This window comes from Labrus mixtus, chromosome 3, assembly GCF_963584025.1.
Source record: "Labrus mixtus chromosome 3, fLabMix1.1, whole genome shotgun sequence".
NCBI lineage: Eukaryota > Metazoa > Chordata > Actinopteri > Labriformes > Labridae > Labrus > Labrus mixtus.
In genome coordinates, this window is record NC_083614.1 from 2,506,477 (window position 1) to 2,521,588 (window position 15,112).

The 15,112-nt window shown below is 40.5% G+C and overlaps 2 protein-coding genes across 3 annotated transcripts in view; both read left to right on the forward strand.

The window, feature by feature from the left end:
- LOC132972037 (carnitine O-acetyltransferase-like) overlaps positions 1 to 7,469 on the forward strand; it is a 29,919-nt gene extending 22,450 nt beyond the window's left edge. Inside the window, exons 5-8 of one of the 2 annotated variants that reach the window (XM_061034914.1) lie at positions 2,670 to 2,832; positions 2,947 to 3,121; positions 3,230 to 3,408; positions 7,364 to 7,469. In XM_061034914.1, coding sequence (XP_060890897.1) covers positions 2,670 to 2,832; positions 2,947 to 3,121; positions 3,230 to 3,408; positions 7,364 to 7,468 — 622 coding nt within the window. In that variant the 3' untranslated portion in view covers position 7,469. Of the gene's footprint in view, positions 1 to 2,669; positions 2,833 to 2,946; positions 3,122 to 3,229; positions 3,454 to 3,490; positions 3,629 to 7,363 lie in introns of those variants that run through there. The other variant, XM_061034915.1, reaches the window with a different exon arrangement.
- Positions 7,470 to 7,550: 81 nt separating this feature from the next.
- On the forward strand, positions 7,551 to 14,534 carry LOC132972045 (carnitine O-acetyltransferase-like). The gene is made up of 6 exons (XM_061034928.1): positions 7,551 to 7,690; positions 7,958 to 8,080; positions 11,533 to 11,668; positions 13,054 to 13,116; positions 13,257 to 13,394; positions 14,241 to 14,534. Exons 1-6 carry the CDS (start codon positions 7,683 to 7,685, stop codon positions 14,460 to 14,462), a joined length of 690 nt encoding a protein of 229 aa, XP_060890911.1. The 5' UTR covers positions 7,551 to 7,682; the 3' UTR covers positions 14,463 to 14,534.
- Positions 14,535 to 15,112: the final 578 nt, after the last annotated feature.

Consider the following 15,112-nt stretch of genomic DNA (forward strand, 5'->3'; position numbering starts at 1 on the left):
CCTTACAGGGTACTTTTCTGAAAAATGTACCTGTAGGTACAAAAGTGAGACCCTTATTTCTTTGTGTGTAGGTTTGTAACAGGACGTTGCTACAAGGCCCTTTATAAGTCCAGTAAAGTAAATGATGCACTTCTGCAAACATGGGCTCAGGATCTTGGGGTGGAAATTGATGAGGCCACTGGGATAGGTATATGGGAGCATGCTAATAACATATCACCCATAATCATGTAGCGTAATTAAATTATTAAGATGTTATATCTTTATTTAACCTCGGATTTAAGAAGGGGCACCACTTCCTGTTAAAGGAAGAAAATAACTTTAATGATATAAGTTAATTAATTAATCAGTCAGTTTCATATCTTGAAAGAAGTAAGTTCTGGAAATGTTAAACAAGAAAACACACAAAGTCCTGAATTTTATGTGTAAAATTTAATATAAAAAGGGTAAACAATAATGTATAGATGAAACAGATAAAGAATATGATTATTATGATTAAGATAATGCAATTATAATGTATGGTGACATTATATATTTAGTAATGAGATAAGACACGGTATTGTTTGAATGACTTAATCAGAAAATGGTCGAAAAGAAAAAGTTGATAAAGAAATTTTGGGATTCTATTTGGATTTAAAGGAGGAATCTGAATAGACACGACTCAAGACTCAATCTTCCAACACCCCTTGCCACCAGCAGTCTTACTGTGAGATGTGTTCAATTGAACTCCGCCGGCTGGTCCCGCGTTTCAGTTTCTGGCAAGCGGTTCTTTTCAGGCCCAGAGAGGCCCACGGGCCAGATTAGATGCCTTAACAACTTGGTCGGAGTGTGCAGCTGGGATGGAGATTGTACGTCGGTTCAGCCGTTGTCTCAGAAGCTCCAAGAGGATCCAACAGGAAAAAATATTAAAGAGTCTTTTGATACGTCGATTTCCAATTCAGATTAACCGGATGGCCACCTCGATGAATCCAAACTAAATTGAAGAGCAAAGACTTCGGAGAAGAAAGTTCAAAAACCTTGCTTGAGCCAGAAAGAATTGATGTTCCAAAAATTGTGCGTGAAAGAGAAAGTTCGGCAGAGACTCGTCTCTACGGCACAAACTTAAAAGAAGGGATTCGGACCGAAGTCCGAAGAGAAGAGAGCAAGAGCTGAAGCTCTAAACTTCAAGAAACCAAAACTAAAAAGAACCCAAAGATCTGAGCTCAGTGTGAGCTCTTATCAGCTGGATGAGAAGAGGGGGGTCTGCAGGCAAAGAGGGGTGACTCCCATTCTGACCGGAGGACAATTGTTTAAACTAAACCGAGTTTACTCAATAAGATTAAGAATAAGAATCTAAACATATATACGTCACCATACATTCATTTCAATATTATTTCTATCAGATCCACGTTGATGTAGGTTCACATCATATATTTAGACAAACATTTCTATCAGATTCATGTTGAGATGAAAATCACACCATCTGGGAACATCCTCAGTTAATCCCATCCTGTAGGTGAACAAAACCATGGTATACAGTCAACATTCTTAATAAGACATATTAATAAAGTAGGAAAAGAAGTTGGTGTCTTTAAATAACACCTTCTATATCTAATATCAAAGAGTATGCTTTATAACACGTCTAAATGTATAATTATGAAGGTTACGTATTCATTGGTTGTAAACGTGACTGCTGATAACGGCTAGAATCAAAAACTGCTGAATGTGTTAACCTATGCTGCACGGAAACGTTTATTACTTAAATGGATTTCACAAAAGCCACCAATCCTCTCAGACTGGCACAAGGTTATATTTGATCTGCTTCCCATGGAATATTTGACATATTGGTCCAGAGGGAAAATTGGAATTTTTCATCATATATGGACTCCGTGTCTTGATTATGTGGGGCCAAGAATATGTAATGTATTCTGGAGGGTGCTTCCTAGACCAAGGAGTCATCGTTGAAAGATAAGGAGGGGCTCTGTTGTCTGTATCGATTTACTCACTGTGTGTATCTGTTTACTGTGTGTTTGATTTGCCATGTTGATAACTCATCTAGTCAGTGATTTAAGACTGTGCTGTGCCTTGTATACAAGTCTGGAGGAATGTGTTGATGGGGTGGGAGGTTGTTAGAGGGCGAATGTGTTTATTTTGTGTGTGGGGGAAAATTTAAAATCTATGTAATATGTGATTAAGATGAAGATGTGATGCTTTATTATTAATAAAAATATTCAAAAAAATCAAACAAAAAAACTCAAATAGGTGTGATTAGCTCATGTCTCGATCGGCACACACTGTACGGGGGGGTGAATGTTTTGATGACTCATCAGTTTTGATTTGATGAAGTATAAGAGTTATTCACAATAAGGCGTGTAGCTGACCTGATTGACAGGTGGGCGTGGTGTAACGGTTTGTCAGGAGGTTTAAAACCCGCCTCAGCTCCAGCTCTCAGTCTGTCGTTAGGTTGACTGAAAGTTAGACTGAGACAGCATTTCCAGTATCGACTCTAGAGAGGAGGGAGAAGGGGCAGACAGCGCCCTCCAATGTTTTGAATTTGAACTTAAGTAGCACTTTTAATCACTAGGTGTCAGAGTGACATATTGGTCCATTAAGTGATTTTCATTATCAGAGTTAATTAATTTATTGTTTTTGATCAACAGCACAGGATATTAATCGATTGAATGTTTTTGCAGTGGTAGACTTAATGCGTCTATACAAGGGTTCCCGCTGTGTATGTCCCAACATGACGGCATGCTCGGATCCAGTAGGATCCCACATCCGGAGGTCGATTCTCTACTGTTCTTCTTGAAAAACCCCAACCCCCCTATACATATGAGCGTGGTTCACAATGGTCAGGTGAGCAACACCTGTCTTTTTTTTTTATGAAACCTTTTAAATGCAAGCTCCAGATTATCATCACACTGATACAGTTAGAGGAATTTGTGATGCAGTTTGTATGTGTGGTTCCAGTTCTTCAAGATGGACGTGTACCACAGTGACAGGTCTAAGCTGAGTAAGGACGAGCTCTGTGTTCAGATGGAGAGAATCTGTAACTCAGCAGTACAGCCCAACCAGGAACCTGTTGGCATCCTAACCTCTCAACGCAGAGACATCTGGGGGAGAGTTTATAAGGACCTCATCAAAGGTGACAAATAACAACCCCAACACCTAACAAACATCTACATTGATAGCTACACAAGACAACACAACAGCATCATCTGAAGATACAACTTGTGTGTTCTCATGTGTGTAGATGAAACCAACAAACAGTCATTGTACGCCATCCAGAGCAGCCTCTGCACCATCTGTCTGGATGGACCGACACCCCCTGTGGCCAACAACAGTCAATGCAGCAAAGGGATGACGCAGATGTTGCACGGAGAAGGAAGTAGCTGGAACAGCGCCAACCGCTGGTTTGACAAGGGTGCACAGGTCAGATGGTACACACACACACACACACACACACACACACACACAGTGTGACTTTTTCGGGGTCTTTTTGTGACTTTATTAGACAAACAGGACAGTGAATAGAGTTTGAAATTGGGGCAAGTAAAGAGTGGAAAATGACATGCAGGAAGGTAGCCACGGATCGGATTCGAACCAGGGCTGCCTACTTTGAGGACTTAAGTCTGTGTATGGTGGCGTGCGAAATAACCATGCAGTCACCAGCGCCCCATGTGTGTGACTCAGTGGTGTAGATCATTTTGGGTAGGCCTGGCTATGCCTAGGCAGCATCATCTCATGAGTTTAGATGAAACCAACAAACAATTAAATTCAATTAAAAAAACTTTATTTGTCCCCGGGGGTAATTCAAAGGCACACAGAGCAGTAAATTAACAACAGTGCAGGTAGACGAAACATTTTAACCTAAATATAAAGTGTCAATTTAAATACAACTTAAAGCTTAAACTTAACTTAAAATACAAAATATAAAAGGAGTAGATATAAGTGGACAGTGATCGGACGAACAGATGTAAACAGATGTAACCATAACTATGTGCAGTAAACGAGAAATAAATATATATATATACAGAGCTATGTGCAAGTAGGCAAAACTAAATGATAAGTTATAAGGTGCATGGCGAATAGTGGAACAACATAACTAACATATACAATATAACTATAAACGTAAATATGAGATAAATAAAGTGACCGTAGTGCAATGATGGATAAGAAACAACAGGAATAAAGTAACCAGAACTGTATGAATACTGATATAAAATGGATAGAATAAAGTGATGTAGTGCAGAGGCTGTTAAGGTGCATGGCAAATAGAAAAGGAGGTAGATACAGAAAAGTTCACAGCTTAGAGGTAGTACTTATTCTTTGCAGTAGGGGGCGCTATGGTTAAACTATATTATTGTTTTGTGATGGTAATCAGAAGCCAACCCTGATTAGAACTGTGAAAATTGGAGAAGATCAGACAAAGTATCTGAGGTGTAGTACCGGCTCTTTCCAGCAGGGGGCGCTATATTAATGGCATAATTGTATAAGGTTAGATGTGATCAGGGCAGTACTGATTGTTTATGTGAAATTTTAAGGTAATCTGACATTTTACATTGGAGGTAGTACTTAGTCCTTGCTGTAGGGGGCGCTATGGTCACAGTTGAATATTGTGATGGTAATGTGTTTAGAGAGCATAGCTGTAAAATATATGTATGTATATGTATATTAGCCATGTTAGCTTCTATATCACTCGGGGGACTCGGCGAAGTAGTTTTCGTGCCCGTCTTTAACATATCAAGACCGTGGTTCTTTTTTAAATGTTAAATGTTTTCATCGGGTCTTTTTTAAGTAAATTGTGCACGGTTTCGGAGTCTCCTCACTAAACTGCCATCTTGGTCCTGGTCACGTGACCCCTCGGATACATATTATTACTATTATTATTATTATATTATATATTATATACTTGGGCGACTTCTATTCCGGATATTATGGTAAAACAATAACAGCTGCTGTATTTTTTTGTACAACACACATTTTCTTATCATGCCCTTTGTGGCATCTGCTTTCACGTGAAAACAGCCTAAAGTTGCGATGCTTTACATCACATTGCTGTTGGGTTGCCCTGACTATAGCCTATTCACTGTAAAGGTATATAGTGTGCTGTTGGGCTGCATGAAAATTGTGCCTACCTATATTTTCTGAGGCCTGCCCAGTAATGAATTTATGCCTATACCACTGGTGTGATTTATTCATGAAAGATCAGACAGGCTGTGAAAAAGGGAATTCCTGAAGATGTGATTTCATGTGTAAAAATAATAAAAGTTAAAGGACGTTAACCTGATGAGTAAATGAACAAGGGGCCTGGAAACTTAACAGGGGTACAATGCCCTCAAGTATCTAATGGGTGTGCCAAGGTGCTGTGCTAGTCAGTCTGCTGGTGTGGTAGGATTTTAAGGGCAGGTGTTCCTGGAGCAGACGGGCAGGAGGGGGCAGTTAGAAAGGGCCCTCTTTTTTCCACCCCCTTGTTCATGGGGACATTGACCGAGAGGCAAATGTTTGTGAATGATTGGAGGTGCTGCATGAAGCAGACATGTGTTAGCGAGATGGAGGAGTACTGACTGTGCATGCTGTGGCAGTGTGGGGGCTCTGCATTACTCACAGGAGAGGGAGGTACTAGGTAGGATGGAGCTGGACCAGAGCTGGTTTGCATTTCTGTAGGCTGAGACGGAAAGGGACGATAAATGGATGAGGCTGACTGGATATGTGATGTAGCTGTGGCTTTAGTGTAATTATTGACAGGAGAAAAAAATACACTTGGGTGATGGGGAAGAGGGGGGGCGGGGATGGGAAGGGGGGTTTGAAGGAAAGATCAGAAGGAATATGAGAAGAAGAAGAAGAATTTGTACTTTATTGATCCTGTGAGGGGAAATTCGTTTTTTACACTCTGTCTAGTAAACATGCTACACAAACATGAACTGAAATACACACACAGGATCCTATGGACATGCACTGATGGAGGGGTCTGGGGGTGAGGGGGCTGCCCACGGCGGGCGCTCCTGGGCTTGTGGGTGGGGGGGGGGGTTGGGTGCCTTGCTCGGGGGCGCCTCGGCGGTGCTCAGGAGGTGGCCTGGCACCTCTCCAGCTGCCAGGCCAACTTCTGGGCTTGGTCCATGCCGGGACTTGAGCCGGTGACTTTCCGATTCCCAACCCAAGTCCCTACAGACTGAGCTACTGCCGCCCACAGTAGGAGGAGGATGAGTATGAGGATAACTGACCTGACAGTGTTGGGGCTCCTTAAGGAGCTGGCCAAGAGGGCAGAAGGAGCAGGTGCCATGTTTGTGTGAAAGAGTCAAGGAAGAGGGCAGGAAGGTATGATGGGATATAAGAATGTATGTGCACAGGGATGAAAAGAAAGCTGAGATAGCTTGAGAGAGATCAGACACAGAGGGAGCAGGCACAGTGGGCTATACAATCTGTCCCCCACCAGGGGGAGCTTTCTCTGGAGGTAGTGGCTGTATAAGTGACTGAGGCCCGGCGACGTAACCCCTGACGTCTATGTTGGAGGTTGGTTCTAGTGGGGAAACAGGAAGCCTCCGGAAGAATCCGTGGTTGCTGCTGGTGTGTTTATGGACTAAGAGTAGAGGTCAAAAGCCGTCTTTATTGTTGTTGCAGTGGAATGGAAGGCCATTCGTTTTCAAGAATTGTCTGAGCCAAACGACGGTCAAGCCTCTAATGCCAAACTTGTTTTGAGAACTAGGCTTCTGCTTGGTGAGAATGGCAAGGAGAGGTTTGGTTCCAGTTGCTGTGGCTATGCCTGTTTGGTTTTTTGGTTTAGGTGTCTTGATGATGGTAGAGATGTGGCCTGGGATCTGCTGTTGAGATTTAACTTTGACTGAACATGGCGGGGCAGCATTATGTTGAGCAGGGACTGCAAACTGCTTGGCATGCTGGACTGATGTCTTACTGCTGCTCCATGGGTGGATGATGAACGGTTTCGAACAGTTTGTCAATCAGGTCTTTGTCAGCGTTGTGCAACTGAAGTTCGGGATCCAAGGATTTTTATTTGTGAAGGTTTTTTTTGAACAATGCAATCAGCTTTTCAGCGCGATGCAGAGTCTGTCAACGTGTCTTGGAAGAACTAAGACAAACAGGAAGGAGTGGGAAGGCTGGGTATAAGTAGGCTTGTTAAGTGATTGAAGGTGTGGTTAAATGTTGTTCGGTTCCTGGGTTACTCTAAGTAAATTGACGTAATTTACAGTGGTTTCATTTATATCTTAAGAGGTACTAATTGATATGTTAATCTTTGATTTCAATTTCATGGCTGCAGCATGGGTGAAGAGCCCAAGACAAATGTCTCACCTTGTGGGATAAATAATGTTAATCTTGAATCCTAAATGATTGAAATAATTTTGATATAAATTCTACTTATTTTGAACAGTTCATTGTCGGAGTGAACGGGACAAGCGGGCTCCATATCATGCATGCAGTGGCTGATGGGATTGTTGGCGTGGAAATTCTTGAATTCATGGTTGATCATATGTAAGTCAACCAAAAACTTAAAAAACAGCCTTTAAAACATTAATTTTCGTCAATGTTTTAAATATGTCAGGTTAGATTCTGAGTTGTTTTCTCTTCTGCGTAGGAAAGAAAAGCCAAGTACAGTCGTTTCTCCTGTCAAAGATTTACCTCATCCCCAAAAACTCAAGTTCAACATCACACCTGAGATCAAGAAGGAGATCGAGGAGGCCAAAAAACACATGGACACGTGAGAGACAGAAATACAAACAAAAAGCTGATGTTATCATTTTTGTTAGCTTGTGATGCTAGGTGAAACTGCTACATGAAGCATACATTCTTAAAGATTTCACTGCAGGTTATGATTGTTTTGTTCATAAATTCATCATCTGTATGATATACTGTATGTGTAAGATAAATATGAACAATTAAAATATAATTCCATGTTTAAGCTCACAAATGAGCACACAGATCTGAATAAGTTTTTGTCTAATATAGAAAAATCTCATGCCGACAGGTTGGCCAGAGGTTTTGATCTGAAGAACAAAGTGTTTGAGCACTTTGGTAAAAACCTTCTTAAGTCTCTGAAGACCAGTCCTGATGGTTTCGTGCAGATGGCGGCACAGCTGGCGTACTTCAGGTGAGTCACTAAGAAGGCACAAAGAGACTGACTGTCTTTTTCAATGTTAGAATTTTATTTATTAAACACCTTTGTCCAAAGAGACGTACATCTGAGAGTAAAAGTAACACAAGCAAGGATCTTCACTGCACTGTAGCCAGGCTGACAGAGTCATAGCTCCATTGAGCCATGCATTCCTTTAGCCCTCAGCAGTAATGATTTCATGAGCTATTTTAACAACAACATTCTAGAAATCAGAGACAAAATTAGTAACTTCCTGCCCTTATCTGGTGCAGATACCTCCTATAACTCTGATATGGCAGAAAGAGTTCCAGGATCAGATATTAACCTCGACTGTTTTTCTCCAATCGACCTTTCAGTACTAAATTCAATTATTTCTACATCCAAAACGTCAACCTGTCTTTTAGACCCAATCCCAACCAAGCTGTTTAAGGAAGTCTTTCCCTTAGTTAGCAACTCTATATTAGATATGATCAATATGTCTTTACTGGCAGGCTATGTACCACAGTCATTTAAAGTAGCCGTAATCAAACCTCTACTTAAAAAGCCTACTCTAGATTCAGGAACTCTAGCTAACTATAGGCCTATATCCAACTTTCCTTTTATCTCAAAGATCCTGGAGAAAGTGGTAGCTAATCAGCTGTGTGACTTTCTCCATGACAACAGTTTATTTGAGGAGTTCCAGTCAGGATTTAGAGTCCACCATAGCACTGAGACTGCACTAGTTAGAGTTACAAATGATCTACTTCTAGTTTCAGAAGGGACTTCTCTCTGTGCTCGTCTTGTTGGATCTTAGTGCTGCTTTTGACATTATTGACCATCAAATACTATTACACAGACTAGAACATTTACTTGGAATTACTGCTTTTTTTTTTTTTTTTAAGATTTTTTTGGGGCTTTTTTTTGTGCCTTTAATGGATAGATAGGACAGTGGATAGAGTCGGAAATCAGGGAGAGAGAGTGGGGAATGACATGTGGGAAGGAGGCCACAGGTGGGAGGTGATCCCGGGCCGCCCGCTTGAGACGACAGCCTCCATACATGGGGCGCACGCTCTAACCACTGCCCCACCAGCGCCCCAGGACTGCTTTAAGTTGGTATAAATCCTATTCATCAGATCAATCTCAGTTTGTGCATGTAAGTCCTCTATGCACACCAAAGTTAGCCATGGAGTGCCATAAGGTTCAGTGCTTGGACCGATTCTCTTTACATTATATATGCTTCCTCTGGGTAATATTATGAGGAAACATTACATAAATTTTCATTGTTATGCAGATGATACTCAGCTTTACATATCAATGAAGCCCGATGGCACCAGTCAGTTATGTAAACTAGAAACGTGCCTTAAGGATGTTAGGACCTGGATGACCAGCATCTTTTTGCTACTTAACACAGACAAGACTGAAGTTATTGTGCTTGGCGCAACCCTGCCGGAGCACGACGCATCCATTTAGCATTGAAAAGAACAAGCGGGATGGGAAGTCAGACACCGATAAAACATTTAAACATTGGGTTTATTTTCAGAATAAAACAGTACATTTTGACGGTTCAGAAATTCGTTTATGTGTTTATAAGGTTTTGATTGAGTTTTATACCATGTACATCGTATTATCTCTATCTTAATGAATCTGTACAATTAGCGCAGGAATTCCTTTGTCTCCGCTCTCCAGTTGGTGGGTGTTGACGGACGAGGGTGCACGGAGCCGTAACAGACCGGAGCGGATACGCAATGCACACATATCGGGTCGTCTACCAGATAGCTTTCTACCGATAACATTGGCTAGAAAAATTGAGAAAGGCGCTTGATGTCCCACAGTGCTTTTCTAAAATGTTTAAACAATTCAACTGAAAAATGTTTCAGGTGCAGTGCTTTTTGAAAAGGCGTCCGCTTTTTAAAAAGGCATCATTCTTTTTATTTTTTCCATAGGGTTGTACGTAAACCCTTGTTCAAGCAGGCCATCCACCAACGATCCTGAGGAGCTCCCAGGAAAATATGTGATTAGTGACTTAGATTTACAGATAGTGACATGCAGTTATATGATGTACTGTATATGCACAGAGAGAGAGAGAGAGAGAGGGGGAGATAAGACCACATTTCTCCTGTATTAGCTACTCTGCACTGGCTCCCTATAAAATCTTAAATAGAATTTAAAATCCTTCTCCTCACTTACAAAGCTCTAAATGGCCAGGTACCATCTTGTCTTAGAGCTAATAGTGCCGTTCTACCCTTTGAGAGCATTACGCTCCCTGAATGCAGGCCTGCTCATGGTACCTATAGTCTCTAAATGTACTATGGGAGGTAGAGCCTTCAGTTATCAGGCCTGCTCGTGGTACTAACAGTCTCTAAATATACTATGGGAGGTAGAGCCTTCAGTTATCAGGTCTGCTCGTGGTACCTACAGTCTTTAAATGTAATATGGGAGGTACAGCCTTCAGTTATCAGGCCTGCTCGTGGTACCTATAGTCTCTAAATGTACTATGGGAGGTAGAGCCTTCAGTTATCAGGCCTGCTCGTGGTACCTACAGTCTTTAAATGTAATATGGGAGGTACAGCCTTCAGTTATCAGGCCTGCTCGTGGTACCTACAGTCTCTAAATGTACTATGGGAGGTAAAGCCTTCAGTTATCAGGCTCCTCTCCTCTGGAATCATCTTCCAGCCGAGTTTTGTCTGGGAGGCAGACACAGTCTGTATTTTTAAGAATAGACTTAAAACTTTCCTTTTTGATAAATCTTATAGTCAGGGCTGGTGCTGGTGTAGACCAGCTCTTAGTTATGCTGCTATAGGCTTAGACTACCGGGGGAACTGGCACCTTGAGCTCCTCTCTCTCTCTCTCTCTCTCTCTCACTGTGCATATACAGTACATGTTATTGCTGCATGTATCTATCTGTAAATCTCAGTCACTAACCACCTACTTTCCTGGGAGCTCTTGAGCTCTCTTAGGTTCCTCGAGATCGTTGGTGGATGACTTGACTTGCTTTTTTTAAGTGTCTCCAGATAACACTTGTTATGAATCGGCGCTATGCAAATAAAGATTGATTGAACAACCAACAGCTTCAAGTACCCTCAGACACTAATCTGCATCATGATGTCAAATTTAAGAGCCGTTAATGTGAATAAAAATAATTTTCTTTTTCAGGTTCATACTGCTGAAGGAATATAGAGTGAAGCAGTTGAAACACTTAAATACTAATGTTCAACTTCAATTCATTCAACTACTCCATGACATATTGAATTAGTCTTGTTTAAAAGTCGTTCCAACACTAACCTCTGGCTCCATCAAAATTACAGAGAAATGCATGTCTGTTCCCAGAACCAGATATGGTCTATCAGATTATGATTGCCTATGGGTTCCAAGGTTGTTATCATCTTAATCAAACTGGAGAGAAACAAAGTTAGGAAACTCAGACTGGTTGACATGTTTTGTTTGTTAAAATATCTGTCTTCTCTCATCAGGATGCACAAACAGATTGGTCTCGCCCTTGAACCTGTTACTCTGCGAATGTACAGACAGGGACGTTTAGGAATCATCAACGCAACTTCAAGTGCTTCCACCACCTTCGTCAAAGCCTTCGATGACTCCAAAATACAGGTCTGACAGAAGGAAACTGAAAATGTATTTTTAAAGTATTCTGTGCTGGGTTTAAGAACCAACAGAGGCAGGTATAGGTTCAGATGAAGAATTTAAAACAATACAATTGTCATGGTCAAGTTGAAAAACAAAAGAGGTGGACCCAAGTGCAGAATTAAACAAAAGGCAAACAAAAAGTTACTTAAATTCAAATCCAAAACGGTCAAAAACTGGTAAGCACAGGTAACGAGACACTGGGAAACAACTGGCATCCAAACACGACAACTACATACAACAACTAAGAATGATCTGACACAGAAGGGAAGAAACACAGAGACTAATGACACAGGTGAAGACAGTGAGGGCAATCACACTGGAGGGAAACACAGAGGCAGGAATGAACACAAGACAAGAAACACTGGAGACAAGAACTACAATCTAAATACTGAACACACAGAACTCAAGAATTGAACCTAGAATCTAATATGTAGAACTAACCCTTCCTAACCCACTAGGGTAACAAACCACAAAATAAATCAGGAAACACCAAACTAGGTTAGGATAGGATAGGATAGGATAGGATAGTACTTTTTTGATCCCCAGAGGGGAAATTCAGGCGTTGTAGCAGCACAGACAAGTAAGGTCAAAATACACATTAAACAGAATAGATTAGATAAGATAAATAAGAAAAGGGGGTATATACAAGTACAAAATGAATGATGAAGTAAACTGCAGGGAATTGAGACATTATGTGCAGAGAATGGCAAGATAAAGTGATTATTAAAGTGAAACTAGGAAACATTCAAAGAAACACCATGGACACAAGCAACACTAGGGAAGAATACAGTAAGAAAAACTACAACAAGAAGATCTAAACAAAATCTAAAACAATACAAAACAAAACCTGACCAAATCATGACAGCACTCTGTGGGAATGGAGCAGAGTAAGGCAGCTGAGTTTGCAGGGGGCGGGCTGGTTAGTTCGAGTCCAGAGATCCAGAGATATGTGCTGATACAGGTGGAATCGAGTAGATGAAGTAGTGGAATGGAGTTGAGCGGAGAATAGCTGCAGGCAAAGGAGTAGAAGTGGGAGTAATTTGTATAAAGTTGGTAAAGAACATTCTGAATGGCTGGAACAAGACTTACCGAGAAAACTGAGTTTACAATCTGGCAGGGCGGAGGAGTAGGAGCTCAGTGTTTGTAGAGTTGATTAGAGTTGGTTTGCAGCTGCAGTCCAACTCCTGCACACCTGATCCCACTACTGCAATCAAGCACATTATTTATTCATTAGCACAGAGTCTAAGTTATTTTAAAATGATTCATGTTTAAAGTTACATTGATTTTATTAATGTTAGGGTGATTAACATACAGTTAGAGATAAACATTGTTTCTCTTCTGTTGAACAGAACTTGGAGAAACTCGATCTGTTGGAGAAAGCTCTAAAAGTTCACAAAAGGAACATTCACCTGGTGAGTTCAATATTCTTCTTTCTACCTTTCTGTCAGCAGAATGTTTCAAGTTCTCTGTGGAGTTCTAAACATCTCATGAACATCACAAGAACTACAGTTCTAAAAGTCTTCATGTGATCTGAGTTGTTTCAATCTTTCAGGGCCACCGTGGACAAGCAGCTGATGGACATCTCCTCGGTCTGCAGATGCAGGCTGAAAATGAAAAAATCTCAACTCCTGAAATCTTCACAGATGTCTCCTATGAAAAAGCTTTCAACTTCCAAATAATAGCTGGTCAGGTAAGGAAGAGTTTAAACCTTGTTTTCTTGAGGTGTGTTCAATTCACTGTGGCCTGAAATAATTTATCTATGTACCTGAATAAAAATGGAGAGTTCATTCAAATAATCTCCAAACTCAGTCATTGATAGTTATTCAAATTCCATTTTAGTTTACGAACTCTAGTTGTTACGTTCCCCAAGATGGCTAGGGGATGAGGGGAGTAACACAAAATTAAAACCCAGGGAAAAGAAATAGGAGCTAAATATAAGTAAAGTTAAAATGGATTTATTAACAAACTAAAACAAAATGTGCAACACAAAACAAGCTTCTTCCAAAAAAACACCAAACAAAAGAGAAGCCAATCTATCTTAAATACAATTCAAAACTAACAATCAAGATATAAACAATAAGGCCTTAATCAGAACACAATCCTTCCACAGACGGCTCAGACTAAATTTCTTGACGTCAAAGACACATGCAGTCCACTGGCAACTGGCAGCCGCCTCCTCTCTCCTGCTCTTTATAGTTTTCTCCTGATTAGTAATTAGCCACAGGTATGGCTGGGCACTCTGAGGCTGAGTAGCAACACCTGGGGAGCACACACACAGGAGCGTGAAAACACACACAAAACTACGGCACGTAACACTAGTGGCATGGATGTAATGGACAATATTGTATGGACAACACATATTACAGAATACAAAAGTTCAAAAACAAAAGTAATTGTTTTAAATCACAAAAGACCCACACACAGAATCACAGGGCAGAGGGCTGGAGTAAGGCAAAAAGTAACCCTAACCCTATCTCGAGCATGTATCAGAGATCTCTGTGTTACAAACATAACTTGCTTTCTTCTTATTCTAAAGGTTACGGCATTCAGGAATGGCATTGTTCCATGTTCTAGTCCTGAAGACCTGGGACTGTACGACATAAACTACGCTATTAAAAACAATCACATGGAGTTTTTAGTGTCCTGCTTTGAATATGCTGAGACAGGCAGAGAAAAGAATTCAGCAGAGATGATCAAAGCTGTGGAAGATGCCATGTTGGACATGAGGACCCTGTTGGAAGAAAGAGCAAAACTATAAATATAATTCAGTCATATTTGTTTTTGAAAAAACAAAATCCCTCTTGTTGGGCCTGAGGGTCAGGGTGAGGTTTCAAACCAATGAGTTCTGAAACAGTGAATAATAGTCATACATTATTATATAAATGTGTTATTTTACAATATACTGTTTTTATCAATAACTGTGTTTGAAGCCAGCTTCTAACTTCAGCTGTTTATTTTAAATTGAAATGTTTAAAAACATTGTTTTGTGTTCATGTTTATTGACGTGTGTTAAATACATAATTTTTGTTCAAGTTGAAGCTCTGCTGTGACTGAACTGAACTAATGATTCAATGCTACATGTAAGAAACACAAGTGATGTAATGGGTTGTATGATTCATGTAGGGGAACTGAGCCCGTCTCATGGAAGGGACAGGAGGTGCACAGCCCAACCCCCGGTTGAACTCGTTGGCGTTTTCTGCCGTAACAGACCTCCGTCCAACCCTCATCAAAGTACACCATGTTTGTGGCTTTTTTTATTTTTTTTTTATTTGTGTGACGTCGCCTTTGTTATGTATTGATAATGTTTTGTTGTGTTATTTATTAAGTGGATATAAAATACAAATAAAATATTTATTTTTATTTATTTTTATTTTTAATTTCTTTTATATTTTAGCGTGTTATTTATGT

Coding starts and splice junctions, on each gene's coding strand:
- LOC132972045 (XM_061034928.1), top strand. Junction 13,117..13,256: donor ACAAAAGGAACATTCACCTG/GTGAGTTCAATA, acceptor TCAATCTTTCAG/GGCCACCGTGGACAAGCAGC. Junction 13,395..14,240: donor TCCAAATAATAGCTGGTCAG/GTAAGGAAGAGT, acceptor CTTATTCTAAAG/GTTACGGCATTCAGGAATGG.